Source organism: Pipra filicauda, unplaced genomic scaffold, assembly GCF_003945595.2.
Source record: "Pipra filicauda isolate LSUMZ 115617 unplaced genomic scaffold, ASM394559v2 scaffold2_size9829703_pilon, whole genome shotgun sequence".
NCBI classification, from domain to species: Eukaryota; Metazoa; Chordata; class Aves; order Passeriformes; family Pipridae; genus Pipra; species Pipra filicauda.
In genome coordinates this window covers 5,334,909-5,362,283 of record NW_024104421.1, presented here as the reverse complement: position 1 = coordinate 5,362,283, position 27,375 = coordinate 5,334,909, and the positions used below count along the sequence as shown (strand labels likewise).

Here is a 27,375-nt window from a genome sequence, read left to right as displayed (position 1 = left end):
GGTAAGGCTAAATATTGTCATGGCTGCCTGGTGCACAGGGCCGAGCAGGCAGAGAGTAACCAGCTCCCAGACAAAAACCATCGCCATCATAAAGATCCCTCCACTTTTCTGTTTGAGACACCACAGAACCCTCCAGAGCAAAAAATTTCTTTAAAGCAAACGAGTTCCAAGTACTGTGTTTGCCAAGGGCTGGTATGCCATTTCTCTCGTGTCAGGAAGCTCATATAATGCCAAGAACAATTCTGTGGTAATGAGACAGTATTAGTCAGGCTCTCTGGGAGAGCCAGAGGAGACAACGCCTGTGCTTGATGGGCTCCTGGACAATTTGCTACCACCTAGAAATATCAGTACTTATTAAACAGTACTTATTTAAAGGAATTAAGTAGGAGCTGTGATTACGGATTTCCTGTAGCTTGATTTTTTTTTAATTGTGTTTTCTTGTTAAAGCACATTGTAGGGTAAACTCTGTTATTTTGTCTCCATGAAGGAGGCAGGGAATTCTGTTTAATGGGGAAAATAGTGGGTTTGGAACAGAGTTAATTACAGTGGGGAAAAAAAAACCAGAAAAATTAGTAGGGAAAATTGCATAAATGGAGAGGGAAGCATTACTCGCCATGGTCTGTCAGTGCTGATTTCAAATACTAATTTGTTTACTGTGTTTCCAAAGAGAAGTAGAAGAAACTAAACAAAATTCTTGTATGCAACTCCTTCTAGATAGGAACTAACTAACAAGTACTACAGTAACTTTTCCTCTCCCTGTTTTGAGAGAAGTCTTTTCTGCAACACCGTGCCCATCTGCAGAAGAATACCAAGAATAAATCAGATACAATCAAGACAGGTTTAATGTGTACAGTCAATTGAAATTGGAGGCAATTGTAAATGGTTCTGGTCTGTTAAACCACACTTGGAAAAGGAGTAGCTGCAGCTTAAGTGGTACTTCCTTAAACTGAATGTATGCTTAGCCAGTGAAGGAATTTAAAGAATCCAAGTTGTTTATGCTTAGGATGATCATCCAGCTAACTACCTGATCACTTTTTTGCTTTGAAGCACCACTTTAATTCAGTGCACAAGAGATCATGCCGAGCATCATCTCACAAAATTTACTGGTCACATTCCCACTAAAGAAATCTGGACCTAAACTCAGGATTGCAGGGACCACACCTTGTATCTTTCCTACCTAAGATGTCATAGCATTATATCCACCCTTCATAAACTCAGAATATATCTTTCATTGACTTAGCAGTACTTGTGAGTAACCAGCACTTCAGCAAATTGGATAGAGTGTACCAAAGCAGATAGGTCCTTACAAGCACACACACAACTGGAAATACGTTAAAGATTAAAGATCTGATCAGCAAAGAGAACAGTAGGTGGACAAAACAACCCAAAAAACCAAAACCAAACAAAAAAACCCAAAAAAAACAAAAAAAAAAAAAAAAAAAAAAAAAAAAAAAAAAAAAAAAAAAAAAAAAAAAAAAAAAAAAAAAAAAAAAAAAAAAAAAACAAGAAAAAAAAATCCAGCAATACTTATTTAATTATGCTTTTATTTTACATGATACAAATTTCTTTTCTTTTTAAGTACTCAACATGAATTAAAGTGCTTAATTTTTACAATCTCCACCCCCCCATAGGACCAAATATACATATATTACATAAAATATGTACAATATCTTCATTTTTTTACATTCATATACTTATTGACCATAAAAATTACAAATTTGCACAACTTACAATGGCATTTAAATTTCACCTTTTTAATATTATTCACTTTCTGGCAAAACCAAAACAAATTTACACCTCTTCCAAATATTTTTTTTTTTTAAAAGGGTTTTTTGCAATTAAAATCAGACATGTTTCCATAATGAAGGGAAATTAACATGTAGAGCCTGTAATTCTGATGTCAAACATTACAACTGATCCAGCTCCTGCTAAAATTAATGTATTGATCTGCTGTGAGGGCTGAAGAACAGAAAATTTACTGATAGAAAAAACAAAATTTCTATTGCCAACTCTTTCCTATATGCAATAAAATTTGGCTTCTTAAACATACTAGGGCACATACATGCAAAAATGCTTTGATAGTTCCCCTTTTTCTGAACGTTTCCACTATAAATAGTTAATGAATCTACGAAGATGAACTATAAACAGAAATAGGCTGGTGTTATGCAGTGGTTGCAAACACGTTTTATTCAAAGAAATCTGCTCGGGGATTTTAATAGAGAAAAAAACATGTTTTACATTCATTTGTGCTAGGAAGAGGAATGAGGGAAACAAAATGCCATAGTTAAGACTGGGAAGAAATTTAATTACGAGGTTTCAAAGGAAGCTGATTGAATGCCTTACTGGAATTTGCATGTTTGTGGGGGGGTTTTTGCTTGCTTTTTTTAGGCTGAAATAGTAAACATGCCACAACAGCAGATCTACTTCTGTCGATTTTTTCTTCTGAAAAGAACACTCAACACAGTCAATACACATTCTCTTTTGAATGCAGCACAGTGTATTTTTTGATTGTAAAATACTGCTTGGAAACAAGTCATCTGAATAATAGTCTCAAATATAAATACACATATATACATATACACACATACATATACATATGTGTATATACACACACATGTAACCATTAAGTTAATGTTATGTTCTGTTTAAGGAAAAGGATTTAGGAAACAATCTGACTAGCAGATTAAAACTTCTATCCAAGGAACATACTTCACTACAGTCCCACAGGTCAGAACCAGCTAGGTAAATTCCTCACACCAATAGGGCCACAGACTAGAGGAAAAAAAAACCACATTAAACTCCATGTATTTCATTTCAGATTTCAAATAACAGCACACCACAGACTAAGAATGAGGCCCATTTCACCAATGGATTTATTTTAGGGATAGTCAATTCTGCCACAAAATTATTTTTCTCCAATCATTTACTTTTAGATATAGATTTCCAGCTGTTTACATACACCTTTACATCAATTACCTCTAACTGAAACTCATCTGAAGTCCACCTGACCACTGTGACTCCAGATGAGACATAGTAAGTCAGTAGCTACCAAACTGGTGAAAGTTTGATCTTCCACAAGTGTCTTTATATATGTAAGGCAGATTCTAAGTGAATTTAAATCACTGAAGGTAGAACAGCTCCAGCAGGTCTATGCTGGTTTATACCAGCTAAAGATCTCTAAACAGATTCATGGAGAAAGCCCCTTTGTTATTGCTTAGAATTATTTCTATTCTTTCCTGAAAGCCTTTCCTTCAGTATAAGGAACCACTACTCCCTGTTAATTTTTATTTAATTTTGTCTTGAAATGAAAAGCTGACCATTTTTTATACTAGCTATGTGGTGATGAACCAAAACAACCTGTCAAATGGTTCCACATCTTTCACACTTGATTATTTTTTTATATATGTATATATATTTTTTTCCTTCTGACTCCACTTGGAAATCTTTAGAGCATATTTCTATAATCTCACCTAAATTTTACTTAGGTGGTAGTGTATTTATTCTACATTTAATCAGTGCCTTGTCTTCATCCATAATTTGAAAACACAAAGAATAAAACCCCTCTTTTCTAGGATAGGGACTTAGAATCTTTGAGGAGATTTATAAAGCACTTTGAGATGGTTTTGCATAAAAAAGGTGCTACTATATATTTACGTGTAATTAAAGTGGTTTAATATTCTACTCCAAATAGAAGAGGATGTTTTGTATTCTCAATATCTATTTTGCACATATAAGTTAAATATGTTCTGGAATAAACAAAACTACTCAGAGTAAAGGGATTTGAAAGTACTAGATGATCTAGGTTTTATAGCAGCTCTTCAACCAAGCAGGAGTACCTGATACCCAAAAAGAATTTTTAGAGGGTTTGGACAAATAGCGCAGACGTGCAGATGTCGTGATACACTATTTTCCCATGATGGGGTGATGGGGGGGAATAAGTAATTTCAAAAAATATATTACTATGCTCCAAAAAATACTGATGATAAAATTAAGCCATTGTTCTGGTTGAACACAGACAAAATCACACAAAATAACTTTTGATCTGCTTTAAATCGCACAGAAGACTGATCACTTTTAAAGTGAGAAACAAGCATTTCTTGAACACAAGAATTGCAAAGCTTAAATAATTCAGCAGAGCCATTCACATACATTCATGTATTATGAATGAATGCTCAGTTACAGTTTATTCCTTACACACAGAGCTTTATGCCAAGAAATTTAATGCCTTTTTTCTTTTCCTTTAAGAATTTAACAGTAGAAGTGGGAACAGTTTCTACCTTGTTAGAATGATGGGTTTAATTTGACTGCTTTGGCCATAACACTTAAGCCACAGCAGTTACGACCTTGAATTTATTCCTCTGCGGTCATAATTTACAATTTAAAGTTTTGGATGCTGTAGGAGGGCTTGTCTGTGGAGAATGAAGAAAACAGGGTGGTTACATTTAAAGCAATTTCTCCATCTTCTGATGCCCTTTAATATTTGTAGTACATATTTTCCCTACAAAATGCACACAGAAACACATATTTGAGTGCCAAAGCATTCTGACTCAGAAGAGAACAATTCTGACCAAGCAACTGATTATGAGAACATGAAATAGGTCTCACTAGGGTAAATAAAATGCCCTGTGCTATATAAATTTTAATGGCTGAGAGCAAACATGAGGCTAACATCCAAATAAATAACTCCCAATAACTTCATTTCACATAGTTTATGCCCAAACGCAGGGCTTCATCTGGGAGATGCTGCAACCATTCAAGCAGCTTCAGCTACTCAATATCACTATAACAATAAGGCAGCACAGAAACTGCTGCTTCCAATCATTTTCCTAATAATTTAGCCGGAATAGGGCTTCCTACTTGACTTAGAATTCAGTTTGCAGGAGCTTAGAAAACGGAATATACTACACAGCACCAGTCTGTCAGGATGTTGGTCTGCTGGAGGATAAGAAGGCTCTTCCAGGACCTGGAAAGGCTGGATCAATGGGTCAAACCATCTGTATGAGATTCAACAAGGCAAAGTGCCAGGATCTGCATTTGGGTCACAACAACCCCAGGCAGCACTACAGGCTTGGGGAAGAGTGGCTGGAAAGCTGCCCAGTGGAAAAGGCCCTGAGATGCTGGTCAACAGCCACTGAACATGAGCCAGCAGTGTGCCCACGTGGCCAAGAAGGCAAATGGCATCCTGGCCTGTATCAGCAATAATGTGTCCAGCAGGACCAGGGCAGTGACTGCCCCCCTGTACTTGGCACCTCGAATCCTGTGATCAGTTTTGGGCCCCTCACAACGAGAAAGACATTGAGGTGCTGGAGTGTGTCCAGAGAACGGCAACAGAGCTGGTGAAGAGTCTGGAGCAAAAGTCTGATAACGAGTGACTGAAGGAAGGGGGGTTGTTTAGTCTGGAGAAAAGGAGGTTCACAGAGGCCTTTATTGCTTTCTACAACTACCTAAAAGGAGACTACAGTGAGGTGGGGGTTGGTCTCTTCTCCCACATAACAAGCAACAGGACAAGAGGAAATGGCAAGTTGCACCAGAGGAGGTTAAATTTGGTATCAGGAAATATTTCTTCACCAAGTGGGTGGTCAAGCATTGGAACAGGCTGCCCAGTGAAGGAGTTAAGTCACCATCCCAGTAGGTATTTAAAAGACATGTGGCACTTAGGGACATGATTAGTGATGGACTTGGCAGTGCTGGGTAATTGCTGGATTCAATGATCCTAGAGGTCTTTTCCAACCGAACCAATTCTATGATTACAGTCATCCCATCATATTATTTTCAGTATAGCTCAGTCCATCTTATCTGGGAACTCTTCTAAGGCAACTTCTTCCCTTACACTCTACAACTTGACCATGGGAAACCGTTTTTTATAAATTGACGTGTGGTAAGACAACTCTCCATATCCCACAATTGCACTGGAGGCTCTTGTAGAAGATACCCAGTTTGGGGAGATGACCATGAAAGAAAGATAGCCACTGAGAGTTCTTGCTTACCTGAATGTCCCCCCATCCCTTGCCAAGGTATGCACAAGGTGACATGTATTAGCTAGGGATACCTTGGCAAAGACCTGTTGGTACTCACCAACATGAACCAAAACAGGCTTGAGCTGCCTATTAATAAAGGTAAACACAGCCGACAGTAGAAGTAACTTAAAATCTCTTAGAGAATTACAGAAGAGCTTGCACATCAGATAAAAGTAATACTAGGGTATCATGCAGAATAATCTGGACACACGGAGCACCCAAGGAAGAATTCAGAACTGACATGCACAGAAGTCAGCTGCAGAGTTAGTACTCTACAATACCACATCCTGATCATTACTAACACTGGTGTAAAGCTTTGAAATTTAAAGGCTATGGTAGATTTTGGATTTGTGCAGGTGAGAGCAAAATCCATCCTACTAACATTAAGTTGCATGACATTCTTCTTGTGAAGGAACAATGGACAGTGCATGCTCATGTACGCTTGGTGCTAAAAATTTAACAATCCTTTGATAAATGCAAAACAAGTTGTGGGTTTTTTTCCCCTATAATGTCGCAGAAACAGTAAAGTGGGAACGGGAGTTCAGTGAATAACTAGTTTGGCAAACTCGTTATAAAAAAGCAACAATTTAAATCTGCCCTCATGTTACTAATAAAACTGGACTTGAACCTGAGCTCTTCAGCTTGGCAGAATTTAAAATACAGATTGCAGATATATTGAGAAGACTCCTGAATGGTCTTATGACAAGTTGATTGTAGAAGTTACATATTTCCCCTCCTTTAACGGTTCAGAAAAGGAAAGACAGCAATGATTTCAATTGTCCACTTGATAGTCAATCACTACTTCTGAGTTTTTCATATTTCATCCAAGGATAAAAACAGCAAAAATTTTGGGGAGGTCATTTGCCTCTATGTATAAAAACTCTAACAGGAATGAAAGTTCATAAGGAACTTAATATTGTAAAGCTAACAAGTCCTTATTCACAGACAAAGAAAACAAATAATGTTAGTTAACACAAATTGAGATTTGCAAGCTCAGACTTCATACTGAACTTTTATAAAGCAGGCTCCACCTTACAACAATAATCCTTGAAGACTGTTGTCATAAATAGGTATTAGAGGATCTAATCTTCTGCAAAAATTAAAAAACTTAAGTTCAAAATGTTCTTTTGTTTTGATAACCATAATAGCAAAAACACACGTTCCCAGCAGGTTATTAGAATCTGTTGCTTTTCTCAAACCACATATTGCATTTGAGTAACAAACTACTGCACTCTTAAAAGCTACCAGTGATAGGACACCAAAGAAAAGCGACTACTCGTTTAAAACACAACTGGAACTCATATGTCCATTGCATGCCACTTACATCACTGCTATTTTTTTGATGCATAAAAATATCAAGATCATTAAGTGTCAGCTATTAAAACAAGTCACTGAACAGTATTTTTCAATTTAGGACCGTGTTTAATTTCAAATAGAAAACATGCTTTTTTAAAATAAATTATTCACTAAGAGGAACCCAGAATCATGAAATCAAAGCACAAATCAAGTATTGTACATTTTTAATACTGTACATATATTATATATAGTTTTCTCATATTTTAGGTATTTATTTCTAGATTGAAAATCATTAGATTCTTTTTCCTTGAGAAACTGAAACCTTAAAAGCCAATATACCAGTGAAAGAAATTTGCATTATTTTAAGTAAAAAGAGACAAGTGAATACAACATATGTACAGATCTGTGGAAATCAATCTATAAACTACGTACATTAAACCAAACTGTCCCTGCATGTTTAAGTACAGATCTATTTTGGCAATGTGGAGGTATATCTTTTATCCTGTTGCAAGTCCTAACATGTAAGTAGGAAGCTTAAAATATTTGCATTCTTAATGAAAGTAGCAAATGTTAACTGAAGAGCAACTGGATTCTCAAAAAAAAAAATTGCATTATGACAAACAAGTAGTACAGTAAAGTTAGTAAGTATTTTTAATAGCATTCACATTTTTTTAAAAAGTCTCTTAAATGAACCTGTACATCTCTTTTATTGACAGAACATAAATATAAGAAAAAGATCCCTAAAAAGACCAGAATTTTTCCCAAACATAAAGTGCCAAGATGTGTATGGTAGTAAGAAGTTTCTTTTTCTTTTTTTTTTCTTTTTTCTTGATTGAGCAAATAAAGGTTAACACAAAGGTTAACCACAATTTCAACTGAAATCTTTTAAAAATGCCATGTGTTCTCAAGCTTCAGCATTCAGATCTTTTAGAAGATTCAGGCTGCTCTTCTAAATTCACTTGCAGTTCATTTTGACATTCTGGTGTCTCACCTTTGACAGCTAAATGGATAACTTTTAGCCATTTCTGTTTCAGTTCCTCATTGTCAGCAGCAAAGCTGTGCACAGATTTAGACTGGGTCAGTTTGAAGCTGTGTGGGAGGTCAGCACTTCTTGGAGTGTCATCCACTGTATAGCCCAGAAGGGGAATTGTAGCCAGAGCTTTAACATCCTAAGAAGAAGAAGTTCTTGGTTAAGAACAGACAACTAATCTGCCCACTACCTCTCATTTACTATACAGGCTGGTGAAAACACTTGGATCCATCCTGCATTCCCAAGCTATTTGACTTCTCTTCCTCAGATGTCAGTGACAATAATTACTAAAACCTTTTCCATTTTCTCTGCACGTACCTGTGGAGCACCATACATGTAGAGCACAAGAGCTTCCTGTTTAGGTATAACACACCAAGCTTTCTGCCAGGGCTTCGACTTTTCCATGTACTGAAGAAAGCTACATATGACACTGTTTCCAGAGACTTCTGCAGATTCAATCTGGGAGATAGTACAAAGCATAAAAAGGAACAAAAACTTTCCTTAAATAAAGATTAAAAATATACAGGCCAGAAAAGCAGAAATTTATCATCATTCATATAAAATCTTGGATAGCATCTGCAAAAGAGCTTCAGGAAATACCCAAGAAAGACCATGAAGGACCGGATTTATGGAGAATATATATATTAAACATATACAATCACAACATGTATTCCCTTAACATGTGTAATCTATTCCTTTTTTCATCAGCAATTTTGGATTATAGACTTCTAGATCTCTCTAAAATTCATTTTGCCACAACAACTAACCTTTCTCTGTATCTGAGTATCTACAATGTCTGATTTCCAAAATAACATCGTGTTAGGCATTGAAGTGCCACTAATTATCCAACATGACAACCAATCTATTTTGACAGTCAAAATATTATGACAGGGTCAGATCCAAACACTTTTCTAAGAATAACATAAGCATGCAAGCACTAATGCTAGAGAAAAGAAGGCACTCTGAAGACAGAGTGACATGCTGCTCAGGTTAAATAGTGAACCTGAGACAATTATAAAGTACACAGTGATTATGCGTTAAAATCTCCTTGCATTGACTTTTTTCCCCTCTCAGCAGCGGTACTGTCTAAATGCTGCAACATGGTACCAACCACTCCATTGCCAAGAGATCCAGCTTGCAGACAAACATTTCTGAGACGCTCTGTATCTCCTTCAACTGCCTTAAAAAAGCCATCATGCCAAGAAACAGCAGTATCTCGACTCTAAGGGAAGCCAGTGGAGTTCTGCGCTCCTTACTCTGTCTTGCTGAAGAGAGTATAGTCAATCCATGTTGGCCTGACTACACTTAAGAACTGTATATGGAATTATAATCTGTATTTTAATTTTGCCTTCTTTTCTTATTGGCATTTATCTCCAGGGTCAATTATTCTTTACTAATTCCCAATATAAATATATGTCTTGACAAAGTTAGGACGCTCTTTCTCTAGTGTATGACAGGAATTTTAAAAGGGCCTATCAAGGGGCATTTAAGAAATGTGGAAGTTAATTACAATTCTAAAATGCCTCGTTCTCCCCCGATCATAAGAGAAACATGGTTCTTTATTGTCTGCTCGAGACCTTGAATTTTTAGATGTCAAAAGCTGAGAGCAGCTTGACAACTTAAAGGTACATTGTATATACCGATCAAAACTATCTTACTCCTCAGACTCTGAAGAGCAAAATTCTCCCCCATTCTCCTCTTTTCCATCCCCAGTTCTTTCAGTCTGGGTATATGTTTTCAAGAATCACTGCAGTAGCTGTGGGGTTTGTTGCTGTGAAAGCTTAAACGCAGAAGAAGAAAACTGAAGATTTATAAGGAAAGGTAATGTCTCATCACAGGAGCTGATGTAACTGAAATAAGCAAACGACCTCTACGGTCTGTAATTCCCCCTTAAAAAAAGTTGTAAGAAACAAAGCAGTATTGCAAAGGTGAATGCTGAAGGCCAAAATCTATTGGACAGGATGAGTTTGATCCACATGGGTTTTATTTATCAAACAAAAAATAAGCCCTGCAAGAATGCTACCATTTTTCACCTACTGATGAGCCAAAATCATAGCATCCATATATATATAGTATTTTTCAATGACATACCTCCAAGATGCCTTTCTTCTTCTTTTCTTCACTGTCTGTACAACCAATTATAACATGATAGCAGTCCTTACAGACTTTGTTCAATTTATTGCCATCATATTCAAGATGTGCCTTGTAATCAGAACATTTCCAGCAAACCACCTTAGAAACAAAAAAGATAACATACATTTAAAATTTAAGTATTTATGAAGCCTTATGAAAATATGATTTAATTAAAATTAGTATTATTCTACTTTGTACATTTTTAGTTATACTGAACAAGATAGATAATGCCTTTATAGCATGTCAAAAATAACTTAACTGAAAATAATAATTTTCCAAATTTTTGCCATTACTTCTTAACTAGAAGTGCTTTTTACTATTTACTTGGCACAAGTTTTGTAGTTTGCATAAAATCACATTAGGCTTTCAATTACATCTGTAGATTAAAATTGGATATAGAATCAGAATATAGCACAAGTCATGCTGCAGGAAGAAAATCCTACAGTTTCTTTAGACGCCAATGTGAAAAGGTAGATTTACTATATGGTTTTCTATCAGAAATGAGGTTCTGTGAATGAATGAAACCTACAATTGAGATGCCCTTTTAATGATTAAAAAAATATGATAAAATCAGAAATGACTAGTTGTTTAACCTGCTAATAAATATTAACAGGTTAAAATTTATATATATATAATTTATACTTTTAGAATTGATAAGGCAATATCACACTGATTTTTCCCAATTTTTCTTTTCACTACAGATATAAAGGAAATGCAAGAGGGATTTGAGAGAAGTTCTTTCATGAGAAATATTTTTCCACAGAATTCTTTTTTTCAGGTGAAAAAAGAAGCTCTGAATAAAAAATATGAGTGTGGTTATTTCAAGAAAGAAAGGTAGGCAAATGGACTTGAATCAGTCAGACACATGAAGAGAATTTTATTGTGGGCCAGGGCTTTGCAGCACTAATCTAGATCAGTACCTTCAGCTAGTAGCTCTAGAGAATACTAGTGAAGTATTCCCCATTAGTCACTGCTGGAAAGCCATTGCTGACCCAAATTAACTCCCACGAAAAAATGTTTTAAAATTAAAGTGCAAGGAGATGTGATAGAGCAGCAATGGAGAGAAGTAGTTGGGAGTCAAAACAAAAGGGGAAATAAAAAGGAAGGGTGCAGTTTTAAGATTAATGGAGTTTTAAAACAGAATGACTGGGGGGGAAAAAACTCAGAATCAATAATTCGGAGCTTCTGTAAAAGTCTCAAGTGTCCTGTAAAGCATAAAAGCAGCGTTATGAATGCAGTAAGTCTTCATACCACATAAAAACATTAGAAAGAAATCACACAAATATTAAACCTGGGCTTGTACCACCCTCTGGTGGAAAAAGGCATAGCTGCTGGATGCCAAGAGAAGGAAGTTTGTTTCCTCTTCTTTTGTTAACTTCTGAAAACTCTCAAGTCATACCACTATTTGGATACGTTACTGTAAAATCCTACACGGAAAGCAGCAGCAATACTCTTTCCCCATCCTAACATTCTCGCCTTCCCTGATGCACATGTTCACACAATTACACAGTGAACCCAGCTGGGAACAGCTCCAAGTTAACTCAGTGAATAACTGCAGGGCTTCATGGTCTTCTTGCAAAGAGGAGAGAGGATGTAGCAGAATGGAAAGAGGAGGCAGACAGTGCTGCCAGAAATAATGCTGGATTATGTCAGCTTAATACGGTCTTGAAACTGTTCATACTAGTGGAGGCCACTCAAAACTAGCAATACAGTATGTCCAGGGACTTGGGGCATTTTACACAAACATGCATCTTCCACTGCTCCACATTACTTCCAAATTTACCATGCCAGCTAAAGCAGACAGAGGGTCCTTTGTGCTAATGCAGAGCTGCTTCTTTCAGCTACAAGTGCAGCAACAAACTGCACAGCCATGGAACAGGCTGCCCAGACAAGGTGGGGATGCCCCATCCCTGGAAGGTCAGATGGGGCTCTGAGCAACCTGGTCTAGTAGAAAGGTGTCCCTGCCCATAACAGGGAGGTTGGAACTAGATGATTTTTAAGGTCCCTCCCAACCCAAGCTATTCTATGATAACAAGGAGTCACGGGAAGTCAAGCAGATGCTTGGAGACATTCCCAAGCCTGCTGACCAGCTACAGGTACTAGGGCTTTGCACTCACATGTCCACATGCTCGGCAGTGGTGCCTTCTCCTTGTCAGGGCATTAAATGGCTCCTTGCACTTCATGCACATGGTCACTTCGTTGTCCCGTATCCACCTCGGTGCTCTCTTCCCAAGCTCGGCGTTCTGAAGCAGGGGCAGGAGGAGGATGAGAGAATAAAAAAAAAAAAGCTAGTAAAAAGTTGCAGAGTACTCGAAATAGAGAAAATAATTATTCTCTTCCTCTGGAAAGGAAATGGCAAAACATAGCTCAAGATGCATTTTGAAATCTATAAAAGAAACAACAAAGGACCCAGTCAAAAATCACGATGCATCACTGAAAGGGTGCTCTGTTACGAGTTTCAAGAGAGAAAGAGGCTTGTTTATAGGATTCAGCATTATGAAGAAAAACAATTACCAACAAGATGACTACTCTGTAATTACTCTGCTATAAGAACAATGAGCTTGAAAACAAAGTTTCTGCCAAACTTTTTCCACTTACTGAAGAACAAAAAGGGTACTAAGAAGGTTACAAAGGAATAACAGCAACTTACAGAAACCTCAACAGGCATGTCTTCATATTCTTTAGCAATAGCGTTTCTGAAAGTTTCATTCCTCTGCTGAAAAACTTCAATAGTACTCTGAAGTGCCTAAGGAAACAGTGGAGAAATTCCTCAAACATGTTAAATTAAAAACAGACTCGGCATTCTGACCAGTTCTCGATCAGCAGAGGGAAGGTACAGACAGAAAATATGAATATTACTTTTTTGATTGCTTCAGTGAAAAAGTGGTTAGAAAATAAAGAAGGTAGATCAATTTACCTTTATCCATTCTTCTTTATCTTGTTCAGAACTAAAAGAAATATTTTGATACATTAGTCCAAGACTGGTTCAGGAAACACTTCACTATCAACAACTTCTTGCAAAAGCCAAGTAATTCTGAAGTAATTCTCAAGAATTTAAATTTAAACAATATTAATTTTTAACTGTCAAACTTTAAAAAAACAAACCAAACCAGAAAGCAAAACCATGACCTTAGGCTTCACAAATTTGCAACCACTAAGAAGTGAATTCAAGTAATAAGTTAAATGTCAATGCATTTAAAAGTAGCAATAGTATTTTCATTGTTAGACTTTTGTAATGATTATTATTTTTTAAATCACAGCTTAGGTGTGTCTTTCTCCTCACATTTCATCACTTATAAGTTCACATACTAATACACATTTCTCCTGTGTACGTCTTAAATCCCACTCCCTTCCCAAAGTGATTTCCTTAATGCTTCTTTGTTGTTGCTGTTCTCAACAGTGACATGAATTGCATCCAATTAAACTAAAGGAATATTGTTTTAACATTGTAAACCAAACAGCAGAAATGTCCCTTTTATGCATCAGACCAGATACAGATGACTTAACAGTAGTACAGATGAGATAAAACAGACAAGTCAAAGATAAGAGAGGAAGCACATCCAACCCTAATCTTGTATGACAGCTTTGCCTTTAAATATATCAGCAGAACTTTGACATTCAAATCTTTGGAAAGGCATCTTATATCACAAGTAATAATACTATTAGAAACTACTGGCTAGTGCTAGTAAGAAAAAGTTTATCTGCAAACTTTGTGTTAGAAACATGAAAACTAACGCTTCAGTGTATTTGATTCTTCAAAAGTGGCCTCCTCCTTAGATACTGTTTAAAAACAGTAATTTAAAATGTAATCCAATAGTAGTCTGAAAAGTAAATAGAAGGCTACTAATAAAAAATACCCCAAGAGTAAACTAAACAGGCAATATTGTTAATACAAGTTCATGAATTAAGGACATTAAGATATAGTGTACATACAATACTCATACATTAATAGAGATTATTCTAATATATATGAGTAAGACCTTGTTTGGTACTTATTCCTTCACAATTTTGTACAAACTTAATGCCTTCCAATAATGATCATAAAGCAAAAGATTAAAATGTGGGCTTCTCACACCTAAAACAAACCAGCGCAATAAACTTTCAATTACTGGTAATAGAGGAAAGTTAGCAAAATAAACTTCCTTCGCTGGATAATTTTTCTTCCAGTTAAAACATGCTTCACAAACAGTACAGCAAGATGCCATCTTTCACCACTGAAATGGGTATATGGCACAACAACTTGCAAAATACTTAGCAAGATATCATACAGCAATTTACAGCAGATGCGATTGATAGGCATAAACATGTCCCAGAAGTCTTATAGACCTTAGTGGAAAGTTTTTTTCCTGTCATTTTTCAAAGTTTCTATTTAATTTCAAATTCAGTGCTAGTGTAGGTAAATATCTACATTAATATGTATCTGTTATCTTCGCATATTCACTGCTGTAACTCTCATTAATTTTTAAAAGGGTTTTATTTCATAAAGGACAGTCGCTTGCAAGGTCATGGGCTAGCAAGCTATGGTTTGTCCCCAAATACATGGTGCCAACGCAGAACTGTATCCACCATGGACATTTTCCTGCTTATTTAACCTTCACCTCTCTGCAACGAAATCCTGACTGCTAGGAATAGGATCTTGAAGCAGGTCCAAAAGGAGAGGTAGAGCACCCAACTTTATTTGAAGTGGGGCAGTCTAGACAGCAAAGATTTAGTCTAGGCAGTGCAAAAAGGTAATGGGAAGGTAACTCAGCAAGAGCAGGATACAAGCACATCTTTGTAGATGCATCTCCTAATCAGAGAGATCCTTGGACTGACAATTTATGATTTTTGGCAGGCTATTTTCAAAACAGTGATACTTTAATGACATCCACTGCATCTTTCTCCAAATCTATTAGTCCACTCTTTTGTGTGTACATATTTAATCCTCAAAAAAACTAGCTAAAACGACTGCTTACCTGGCCTGCAACTCCAGTGTTCGTTCTTTTCCAGACACTTGAAAAGTATGTGGATATTCTTCATTATGAGTTTCTATAATTTTCATACCATCTATGCCAACTCTGGTTCGAACTGAGAACTTTGATCCTACCAGGCTGAATTTGGGAACGCAGTAGAGCAACATATTGTTAAACTGGGAGGAAAAAAAAAACCACACAGTTTTTCATTTAAAAAAAACACAGATAAAGCCACAGTTTGGACACTGAGAGCTGGACAGTACTGCAAAGCTAGACTTGGTGGATGAGGAAGCAGGCTCCTTCCTGATCAATTGATGCATAAGAGCTTTGGTCTTCTCATGTAAGACAACTACTTTTTTCTTATTTGTTTAGAAGTAAGATTAAAGGACAGCTTCAGTGACTATAAGAATAATTGCTCTGTATATGCAGCAGTCTTCATAGCATTTATTATCAAACTATACTCAGACTAGATATTATATACCAATGTAAAGCTTTTCTAAACAAAAACCCCATTCTTATGCCCCAATGTTGCAAAACCTACTCTAAACTACAGAATAAGAACTCTTTTCTTCAGTGTATACATTTATATTTATCCAGTTGGTTTTGTAGAAATCGTAACTACTGTTATTTGAGGACATTTTTTGTCTTTTATCCAAGATAGAAGAACATTTCTTAAGAGTTTTTATTCCCTGAAACCCTCCATATCACAGGGAAAAAAAAAAAAAAAAAAGAAGTACATGAGTAGGACAAAGATATATTCCTTTATTAAAAACTAGAACTTTAATAATGTTTAAATGTCTAAAGCCCCAGCCTGGAAGCACAGTTATTAAATCATATCTACAGTATTTAATTTTCTCACATTTTTCCTCTCACATTTTTCTCAAAATTAATTATTAAAAAAAAAAACTCACTTCAGTTAAATCCTATGTCAGAGAATTCCTGTCTAGCCTATTGCCTAGTCTGTATCGCAGACATAGCACATTTGAACTTGTCATCTCTCATATGAAGAGAACATTATTTTAATCAGCTGTCTAGCTCCATTTGAGGTCTTACTATTCAATGATTTCTCCTTTTGTTTGAAGCACAGTTAAGCAGGAGTTGTGCCTCAACGACTCATTAATAGGCTTTATTAACCAGAAAACAGGCAATGCCAGAGGCCCATAAGCAAAAATGCATCAGCAATTTTTAATGCATGGAAAGCAATTAACTACATCAAACCTTTTCCAAGGGAATTGTAAGGGAGTATGGCTGCAGCTTGTGAGTTCCAAGACAGGACACAGGCACCTGTTGAGAGGATGACCTGCCATACTAACAAGCTCCCAGAGGACCATGAGCATTACTGGAACCTCAACACACAATCCATCAGGACTAAAATCCTAAGCTTTTACACTTCAATTTAATGAGAATGTCAAAGTTCTAATGCTCTAGGAGCCACATTTATAATCAACATCCACTTAAATGTTTTTCTGGAGGGACTTGGGAGATACCAGGAGAACATCATGGAGCTGCCAGGACAGCACGTGCCAAGAAGTCAGAAATAAATGAAGCCCACTGAGCATAAGCTTGTTCAGCATGGAGTCACCCTGAGATAACATTCTAAATCTGGCTATGAACTGGCAAATGAGAGCTCTGAAACTGCAGGGACTGCAGCGGGCACAGGAAAAGGAGTCTGGCAAGTGATTCATTTTAACCTCCGTGAACATTCATAGGCTGGATCCAGTGCAACACCAATCTCCCAGCACTGGAGCAAGGCAGGGTACCTCTGCAGCCATGGAGTGTACTCAGATGAGCTTGTGTCACTTGTGTCACTGTCACTTGTGTCAGTGACAGTGACAGTGACCACCATCACCTGAGTCTGTCTCCCAGCTTGATGGGCACAGCCCAACAGTCACCCCATGACCCCGGGCACCACAGGCCACGTGCTCTGCAGAGCAGCACACTCGCCCTAGACATCAACTAGAGAGGCTTTCCCTTTCTCTTTAGTAGTTCTTTCAAGTCTAGAAAGGTATACAGCCACTCCTGCAAACACAGGCCACTGTACTTACTAGGAAAAGATACCGTTCTTGAGCAGACGTATTGCGAGCAGCGAGTTTAAGGATCTGGCCTTCTTTTATCAGTTCATTTGAAGGGTTCACAATGTCTTCCTCTTCTCCCAGCATCTCATATATCTCTAGCAACTTCTTTAGATTCTCCTATACAGTGAAAATACAGCTATAAAACTTACTAATTGAAAGCACAGATCTTTAAGCATGTTTAAATTAAATTATAGGCGCTTGCACAAGTTTGGAGAACGTTACCTCTGAAAAATAAATATATCTGGTATGCATGGTCTGACTGATTAACTTAGTTGATAAAGTCAGACATACTTTTAGATATGTTATATCCTTGGCAAGTTAAAAAATGCAGTTATACATAGACTCTGCATTATTTCTTCCCAAAACTTCTCACATATTAATGAAGTACCTACCGTGCCCACCCAATAGGTCAGAGAAACAGTAGCTACTCTTTACAAATATTATCCTTACACCGATAGAAACAGACAAAACAAAGTTAAGAGTTCAGTGCAATATCAGTTATTTGAGCCAGGGGAGGAACTAAGTGTCCCACTTTCCACTTGATGGAATTAAGTGCAATGCCAGATTTTGCCTATCATTCTCAGGAGTTGTATAAACACATTAAGTTGGAGCAATCACTTTGATCCAGGAAAACAATTTTTGCCATTTTAGGGAAGATTTGCAATTCACACTTCCTAGCTTCACCAAATACTCAAATACAATATATTGAAAAGTGAACAGGAAAACAAAGATCATTTACCATCTTTCTAATTGCACTATTCGAGTGACTTGCTGCAGTGGATATAATTTCCAGGGATTCTAGACAGAAGAAAAGGAAAAAGTATCACCAAAAAGCTGCATTTTTACATATTTATATATTACATGGGGGAAAAAAAAAAAGGAGTCATTCTACAAAAATATTTGTCATTTTTATGTAAATTACAAAGTACAATAAATTTCTTTAGTTTTCCATAAAAAGAAAACAAGGTAAAGTGGTCAGCATAATAAAGTAAACTACCAAATAGATATTATAATCTGTAAAGACCAGAAGAGAATTATTGCAGATTACTTTAATGCTTCAGCACTTAGTCACATTTTTTGTGACAAGAACAGTCATGGTCTCTCCCTTCTTTTCTCAAAGCAGTTCAGAATGTCAAACTGTATTTTTCATTGAAACAGCTCATTTTACAAGTGTTTACTGTAATGGTACTAACAATGAAATATAGCAAAAAAAATATCTGGCAAGTGATTTTGAACAACCCACGGAAATATCTTGAGCTGTTCTAGAAATTTAAAAGTGGACTGTTCTTCTTCCCTGAAGAAGCTTAAAAATACAGTGAGGTTAACTTCACTTTTTTATAAATAACAGTTCTACATTCCAAATGTGCATAAAGCAAATCAAAATGCCAACAAAACAAAACAAAACAAAAGCCGCCACCTCAAGCCCTGATCATCTGCAAAGCAAACAAATCAAAACCTGTGTGTTACTCCAAAACTAAGGCAAAACTTCTGTGCTCCAGGAGGAGAACACTAAAGGCTTTATGGTTTTTACATTAATTTCAATTCAGACAGACTTTTTTCAAAGAATCCTATGAATCCCCTGAAGAAACTCTATTATTCTTTTCACAGTTACTTCTTCACTTTCCTGAAGGAAGACATCTTTAGTTTACAGTATCCTCTTACTAATATCTTATTACAGCTATTTTAATGGCCTGAAGATATTTACTTTCAGCATCTTTCCAGTCTAGAGAATCCTGAGGCAATTTCCTTAGGTAGTCCTTTAGAAGCATCTCGTAGCGTGGAATGCGTTGTACTGGTTCTAGCATGTGATGTTGCAATGTCAAATTTCCACACACTTTTTCCTTCTAAAAAATTGTAAACATATTTCAATGTAGCAGGCAAAAATGTTATTACGATATAGTAAAATAAAAGTTATGATTGATGAAACATAATGTATTTTGAAATATGCGTGACAGACCTACTGAAAGAAAATAGAATTACTTTACCAAAGCAAATAATTAGAAAGTCTTTCCTAAAAATAACTTGCAAAACTTCTCTAGGTATCCAGCAGTAAGTATACAATCCATAAATAAAAGTCTTACTAAAAAAAAATCTCCTAAACTCCTAAACATTTTAAATGAGGTTTGTAATAACACAAACAAGAGAATTACTTCTGAATTAATAAGAAGAGTTCATGGCCAAATATTAGAAACAATCACTTAATTGGGCTACAAAGTTATATTTTACCTATCTGAGGAGGGAATGCTTTCTTTGAGTTTCCTTTATAGTGCAAACTCCCTCAGCGGTGCTTTAAGATGTATATTCATTTCCATAATCTTTGATACAATTAGATTAGGGAAAAAAAGATTGCATTAAAATACACATAGTTTCCTTCCCTGGCTTACAATCACGAGACCCCATAGAGCAGTAAAATTTAAGTAGATATGCTTTATCCTGTTTCTAACTGCTCAGTGTGCAGTAGAACACATACCTGCCAATTCACAGAGACACCCACAGGGAGCACTAGAGGGTATGAAACGAATCTCTGACAAGGTCGATGCATTGCTGGACTCTCAAGCTTTCTTAACCTTTTGTGGTTCAGCATTAGTGTGAGCCAACACAATATTATGGATTCAGAGCAAGGATCTACAGTTGCACTGATAGATTATCCTGAAACATTATTTACTTTTGGTATCTACAACAAAATGCAGCATTTTTTAGTCTTCACACACTACAACCTTTATACTTTGCTCCTCTATTTTGCAGGAGAAAAGTCTGGATTTTTGTGGGTGGATTGTGCACACATGAAGGAAGAAGGAGAAGAAACAGAAGGCAGTGCAAAGTTGACAAAAACAACAACCCTTAATTCTAGGGGATTTGGTATTTAATTTTCTCTTCAATCCTTTTTTCATCCACAAACCTATGTATTTTTATAAATGCTTGTATTATTTGGAGATTTACATTATTCTTCCCATTACCTGAATGTCTTGAATAATGAATTTGAATTGAGGTGACCGTTCAGTCCACGTTTTCACCAATTCCATTGCATTATCAAAATTCTTCACATACTCTCCATACATCTTGAGGAAAGGAGCTAACTTTTGCAGAATATCTCCAATTCTAGGGGTGGTAGTCCTGCAAAGTAAGAGGGTGGAATCTCAGAGCAAACAGGAAAGAAAAAAAGTCACACAAGGTTATAAAAAGTTTCAAACCTTTAATAGAGAATCCTTCTGTTTGGGATCACCTCACATGGAGTTCCAAAGTAACCATTAAAACTGACCTGAATTAACATAGGAAGACTGTTTGTATCATCTTTGATGATGTATAAGCATTATAGGTCATGTAGAGCACTAGAGAAACAAAAGCTAGATATAATGAAAAACTTATGTTTATAAAACATAGCCTAATTTATTTTATTTGCAGTTTCTTAAAAGTACATTATCTTTCTTTGATTTTAACCTCTAAAATATCTAGCCTGTGGTTTTGTTTGAGGACTAAATCCATGCTGTACAGCTTCCCTTCTGTGACTTACATAAACATATATATTTACAATTTTTAAAAAGTATTATTTCTCTAAGATAACACATGAAGTAGAGAGAATCCCTTGGATTCTAGTCTTTTGTGAGAATTTTCCTACATTTTTCCCAATTCATGATGGCATCTTCAAATAAAACAGAATAGTAAAGCAACTGATGGAGAAGCTGAGAGAAGCTCCACTCTCAATGCACACAAAGAATGTGGAGCAGCACACATACATCTCCGAGGGCTAAAATAGGAAGCACATTTCATGTCTCATTTTCAAGGACAGACTCAGAAACTCAGTATCTCTAGATTTCTCAATGTTGTTATTGCGGTCCAAAGTGAAACAATCCACATTATTTCTACAGTCTACTCCAACAAACCACTTCTCCAAGAAAAAAAGTGTGCAGAAGAGAAAAGTTACTTGAACAGTGGATATTGCAGGACTGTCAAAAACTGGTCCAGCTCCAGCTGCCTCTGAGAGGGCAGAAAGTACCTATGCAACACCTGGCAGAGGTCTGTCCTTCTGCTGAGCCTGGCAATTAGGGGACAAGGCAGGCTGAAGTCACCAAGGCTCTGAAGTCACCAAGGCTCTCCACCCTCACTTAGCTTCACACATTTGTTCAACCACTCCACATGCAAGCACACAGATACACTTTCAAAGGCAAGGTAGCAATTTAAAACAACCGCCCTTTGATTCTCCTTTGATTCACTGAACCATTTCTCTGGGTTGTCAATTTATGGCAATATAGCAATGTAACTTTTAACTGAAAATAAAATACAAATCATGCCAATTCCAACGGAACTGAAGGAAATGTAAATTTATTTCCAAAGGTCAAAAGAAAAATTAAAAACCACAAAAAAACATAGACCTTACTAATCAAGGTTTGTAGCATCTCATTTCAAAACTGGCTGCAAGAAAACTATGGAAAACTCTCTAAAATCCACCACAGCAAAGGTGCCTACAGAACAACTGCTTCTTCTTCCAACATACAAATTAATAGACATCCAACAAAACTGAAAGTTGCAGTTTCAAAAGCAAAACAAATCGTATGAGTAGGTGGTGTCTAATTGACACAGATTCCAAAACTTTGTGTTGAAAGAGTGAAATAATTTCTTCACCACCACCATTACCCCAAGAGGCTATCGTGTTGTGTCCTTATATTCTTCCCAAGTATCTGGTTTTGGTCATCCTTGGGTACAAAAGACACAAGGTATTTTATCCAGTTATTTTATCTGATAGTCTAGTGAAGGGTACCTCTGCCCTCAGCAGTAGGGTTGGTTCCAAACCAAACCATTCTATGATTCTATGATGTGGGATCACTGTTATGCTCTGTTACACTCTTTTTATGGGAAATATATTGCTACAAGGCTGTTTCCAGTGTTTTCAAGGCATATGTTGTAAAAGAAACTCAGCTCCAGCTGTTGCTCAACTCGTTCAAAATGCAACTACCAGAGAATTTCATTTTTACCCAATAAGCTTAGATTCACACTGCCTTTTCTTCCAAGAAAGAATCTGCTTCTGATCTGCTTTCCCAGTTGCAAACCTACATATTTTTACTGTAAGTTTTCAAAACAAATCACAACTCAAGGGAAGTGTCAGAAATTTTTATCCAGCTATTTTTGTTGGAAGCTAAAGAATAATAGAAGTGCATAAACCTACCCATAGAACTTACTTAATTTTCTCTGTCTAACGAGAGGAACTGCCAAGAAAAGACTCTGTATTTGGCAGAAGCTTTTGTGCCAGACAATTTCAGACCGGTGATGGGGAGAGAAAGTTATCCCAGATTTTTCTTTCAGCAATGATCAGAAAGAGTTCTCTTCAACTGCACCCTTTTTTCTAATGCCTCCCAAAAGCATGTTTCAAGGACATTTGAACAGGCATCTCAGGTACAGCACAAAGGTTGTTTTCAAGCAATGTGGTAAAGATAATATCCTTGTGATGAGATTTATTAGCTTTGCACCAATAGTCAAAGCTTATCTGCAAAAGCATTTTTCACCCTTTGAAGTGATATGATTATACACATAATATTAGTGAGCAATGTAGCATTTTGCAAATATGTAAAGTAGTGCAACCCATCTTCTGTGCTCCATAAAGTGTCTACAGCAGAATTTGAAGACTGCATCATGAATTTAATTTCAAATATATACAGCACTGGCATAATGTAGTGTAAGCTGTTTTTCAAACAACTAAACTCCAGTGCTCATGAACATGCACTCTGTTAAAATCCAGGCATTTGTATTTCCTATCAGATTTTTTCAATTGATTAAAAGTAAAGGTTTGGCTTACCTCACATAGTCACTCTGCAACATAAGCTGTAAGCTTTCCTATATTTCACAATGACTATATTTTATTTATTTTCTTGCATTATAGACTATACAGAGCTACCATATGTTTGTGCATGGTAACTATTCTATTTTAAAGAATCATCACTTTAAAGGGTAATCATCTTAGAGAGTCAGAACACATACAGTTGCTGTCTAAAGCACCACTGTATGGTCTGAGATTTTCATATATGTCACAAAAACATTTTTAGTGTGGTTTTTTTGACAATAGAGAAGTTATATGAAAGTGTAACTAGGAATTATATATGGACAAACACTTGAATCCCTCATAATAAAGTCTAAGTAAGATGGAATAAAGGAGCCAAAGAGCTGCTAAGGCAAAACAACTGGATGAAACAATATTTTTAAATGTATCCCATCTTATTACAGAAAGCAGTAATGACAAAGGTTACTGTGCTTCAACGTTAGCATAAACCACATATGTGTTATTTATCTCAACTTTGTATTCTGTACAATGAATTCACCAGGTAGCAAATAATTTTAGTCTGAACCCCTAATTTAGCAAGGCATTTGATCATGAGTAATCTCACTGGCTTCAGCGAGATACACGTCCTTTATTTTGAGCAAATGATTCAAGTCCTCTGCTGAGTCAGATCCTGATGAAGAGTGGAAGAGCAGCTGTTCTCCTACCCACAGAACTTCCTGGGCCTGGAGCACTTAATGATGAAGGTACCTTCCCTACCTCAACCCTGCAACAGAGTTTCTACAGACACGGTTTTAGTAGCGTATTTAACCAGTGAATTGCCTCTTACCATTCTTGCATTCTTTTTTCAAGTTCTGGAAGTAAGAATTTACTGTGGAAGGCATTTATTGACGAAATATTAGAAAATATTTTATTAATCACTTCAGGTGGAAACGAACCTCTGTTGGCTTCCTCAAGGAGTCTGGAATAGAATACCTGCAATAGAGAAAAAGAGCCCCAAACCTATCAGGCTATTATATTTAATCAATGGGAGACCACCTATCCACCCCTCCTGCTACAACTGAGGCAACATTAATATTTCAGTAATAGACAGGTAATGATGAACTCATTTATTGTCTTTCCTTCACCAGAAGGGAAAAGCTTCTCCTCCCCTTACACACCACTTTCTTTCTCATAAGCCAGGAGAGCAGTGCAGGCAGAGCAGACATAAGGGAAGCCTAACTGAAGTAGTACCATTTTGGATCAACTCCAGACATCCTGTCTGTTTTAACAGCTAGATCATCTCAGCTTTCCCAGTCTTCCAGTCACATTTTCCACTCTTCCTTTCTTTTCAATCAGCATGCTGTCTGATCATGATGCTTGATCACTGTTCTTGTATGCTCTATCCCCTTATCCTTTTGAAATCAAAGTAGCTGGCTGAATATAAGTGGTACCCTCATATTATTTAGAGTATTATATTAGAAGGAGCCCAGTTCTATATAGTCTGCTATGTTTCTTTAAGAAAACCCATATATTCTTTGCCCATCATTGAGCTCTGCCTGACTAGACAAAGCTACAAAATGGCTAGGGACTTGTGCATCTGTTAATATGCACATCAAAAAAAAGTAGTTATGGGGAGTTGTTGTCCCTCTATCTCCTCCTCCCATGCTTGAACAGACTGCATCTCCCTAGAAAGGACTTCAGAAGTTTGGGTAAGGACTTGCAAAAGAGTCTGAAGACAGGAATTTTGATCACACAAACTGAGACAGCAGAAGTGTCTTAAAAGGAAAAAGCCATACACTTCCACACATACTTTAAAATATGCTCAATTTACTGCATCTCTGAGAGGACAGGTAGTTAAATTTTGACAAGCTACTTTGAAGACCATAAAGATTACACAACTTTTTAACCAAGTTTAGAAATATAACAGTCCCTTCCCAGTCTTCTGCTTTCCTCTCATTAGCAACAGTTGAGCAGCTGTGTTTGAAACTCATTTTTCAGAACTCCGTCCAGTTAGTATTTGGAAAGCAGGCATAGGAGTAATGCACTTATGAAAGCATCAAGGGAAATAATTGTACATTACCCATCAGAAAAATCTGTGAACAAAGTAAACACTATTCTTTCTTGGTTTTAGACTTCTCTACATCAAAGATTTTTTTTTTTCTGCAATACTTTGGCTTTTAAAAGTCACCATATATCCATCACAGTGTGGATGAAAACAATTACTTAGATCCCTAAGCAGCCTGAACAATTATTGTACAAGTTGAGGCTTTTTGCTTTTCATTGACTGCTTGTACAAGGCTTATGCACTGGACCTGAGAAATTTAAGCAGTGGTTTCTGTGAAAAATATCATGGAGTAAGACAATGCAAAGCTAGAGGTATCCAGGTAAAATGTATATGTGTTTTGTTTATGCGAGCAAGTAAACAAGACTCGGAAAGAAAAATACTCAAGAACTACAGACTTTAGCATTTAAGAAAGATCAGTTAGATTCTACAAAGCATAAGAGTCCAACCCTTTCCTTGCAGGGAGAGTAATTTCTGTTCATTCAGTGTGACTTACTCAAAACATATAGTAGAAAAAGAGAGGATGTACCATTTGGAATGATCAACTTACGTTCTTTAGCACTAAAGAAAAATTCTGATAGGGTGGTTCAAATTAGAAGGATTTAGTAATTTTCCAGTGAGTGGGTGATTTCAGCATTATAAAATTATACTCCTCCAAATCATAATAAACCAAGACATGGTTATCCATCCTCTTTTTGGAAGGGCTATCAGCATGTAATACTATTGCTTATAGTGACATCTACACACAGAGAACATTTTGCGTTACTATCCAGAAAATTCTAACCCTTTTTAAAAATGTAGTGTTCTTAAAATAGAAGCATAGGCAAAACCATGAGGCAAGAGCAAATAACTGACTGGAAAATCAGCAAAATGTGAAAAACATAGCACATCTTACGTAATTTATATCTACACTTATGCATAGCCATTTGAGTGAATTCAAGGCAACACGATAAAAGCAAATTCAAGAAAAATGTACCCCATCTAGGAGGTCAAGTCGGCTAACGTAGGCTTTTTCTGTTTGCAGAAGTTCACTGGCAATTTTGTGACGTTTCTGTTCATCTGTCTCCTGCAAGAAAATAAGAGCAGCTCTTAGGGATATTTAAGGAAAACATAATTTAATACTAAAAGAAAATTGAAAAGACTTACGATTACCTCACAGTTCAAAAAGCAACTGAAATGCAAGTTTCACGTTCAGTTGTGAAGCAGACACCAATTTTGAAAAACACAAACTTTCCAGCAGTTTAATCAACCAATACAAATGTCAGAGAATAATAAAAATCGTGGAGCAAAATTCAAAACCTAAAAGATTTAGTATTTCCCAGTTTGTATAGGGATCTTTGCCAAAGCACCAACTCCCTACTTAACAGATCAGCTCATATCCTGGTAATCAAGTACCACTGACCTTTCAGAGCTGGAAGAACTGATTTGCAGAGTGAGAGGGAACAGATGGGAGTACTCAGTGTTCGCCCCCACCCCCACTTCAAAAGTTGTTTGAACTGTATGTTCTTTGCACAACAAAATTATTGAAAAATACCATACAGAATGTTTTATGTTCATCAATACACTCATTGCTGAATAAGTGTTGACTGCAATTAGAGGGCTCCTTCATTAAGTCTTTACAGAAGCCATTTTAGCATCTTAAGGGAAGTCTTCATTTTAAAGCCTTTGATTCTATGATTCTACAAAACATATTTCTGATTCTTTTGCTGAACAGAAACTTAAAACATTCATTCAAATTTCAATATTAAACTAAATATGTTAGAATGTATAATTATAAGTTGCTAGGCAAAATTACTTCAAAACAAACAGTGAAAGCACAGGCTTCTACAACATTAAAGCATTAGGGAAATGCCTCAAGCCTGCAAGTGTCAGATTCAACAAAAAGACACTTCCATTACAATATTCTTTCTCCAGATCTCATGCCAGTCTGTTCACATTTAACGATGCCCAAGTTTTTCCTAAGTAAATGACAGTCTTATCAAAGTGCTTTTGGGAAAGTGGTGATTTCTAGGCAAACCATAGAAAGTCTTCATAAGAAAATTAAATAGGAGAGCTTGAAAG

At 36.4% G+C, this 27,375-nt stretch overlaps 1 protein-coding gene across 2 annotated transcripts in view; it reads right to left on the bottom strand.

Annotated features, from left to right (window-relative positions):
* Positions 1-6,133: 6,133 nt before the first annotated feature.
* Positions 6,134-27,375, bottom strand: part of FGD4 (FYVE, RhoGEF and PH domain containing 4) — a 106,652-nt gene continuing 85,410 nt past the window's right edge. For both annotated transcript variants that reach the window (XM_039383189.1, XM_027726648.2), the window contains exons 5-17: positions 26,291-26,380; positions 24,100-24,245; positions 20,461-20,617; positions 19,209-19,347; positions 18,243-18,301; positions 17,474-17,620; positions 15,432-15,604; positions 13,394-13,424; positions 13,127-13,222; positions 12,594-12,719; positions 10,435-10,575; positions 8,662-8,802; positions 6,134-8,482 (exon numbers count right to left, since the gene is read on the bottom strand). In XM_039383189.1, the coding sequence (XP_039239123.1) occupies positions 8,225-8,482; positions 8,662-8,802; positions 10,435-10,575; positions 12,594-12,719; positions 13,127-13,222; positions 13,394-13,424; positions 15,432-15,604; positions 17,474-17,620; positions 18,243-18,301; positions 19,209-19,347; positions 20,461-20,617; positions 24,100-24,245; positions 26,291-26,380 (1,704 nt within the window). In that variant the 3' untranslated portion in view covers positions 6,134-8,224. The remainder of the gene's footprint in view (positions 8,483-8,661; positions 8,803-10,434; positions 10,576-12,593; positions 12,720-13,126; positions 13,223-13,393; positions 13,425-15,431; positions 15,605-17,473; positions 17,621-18,242; positions 18,302-19,208; positions 19,348-20,460; positions 20,618-24,099; positions 24,246-26,290; positions 26,381-27,375) is intronic.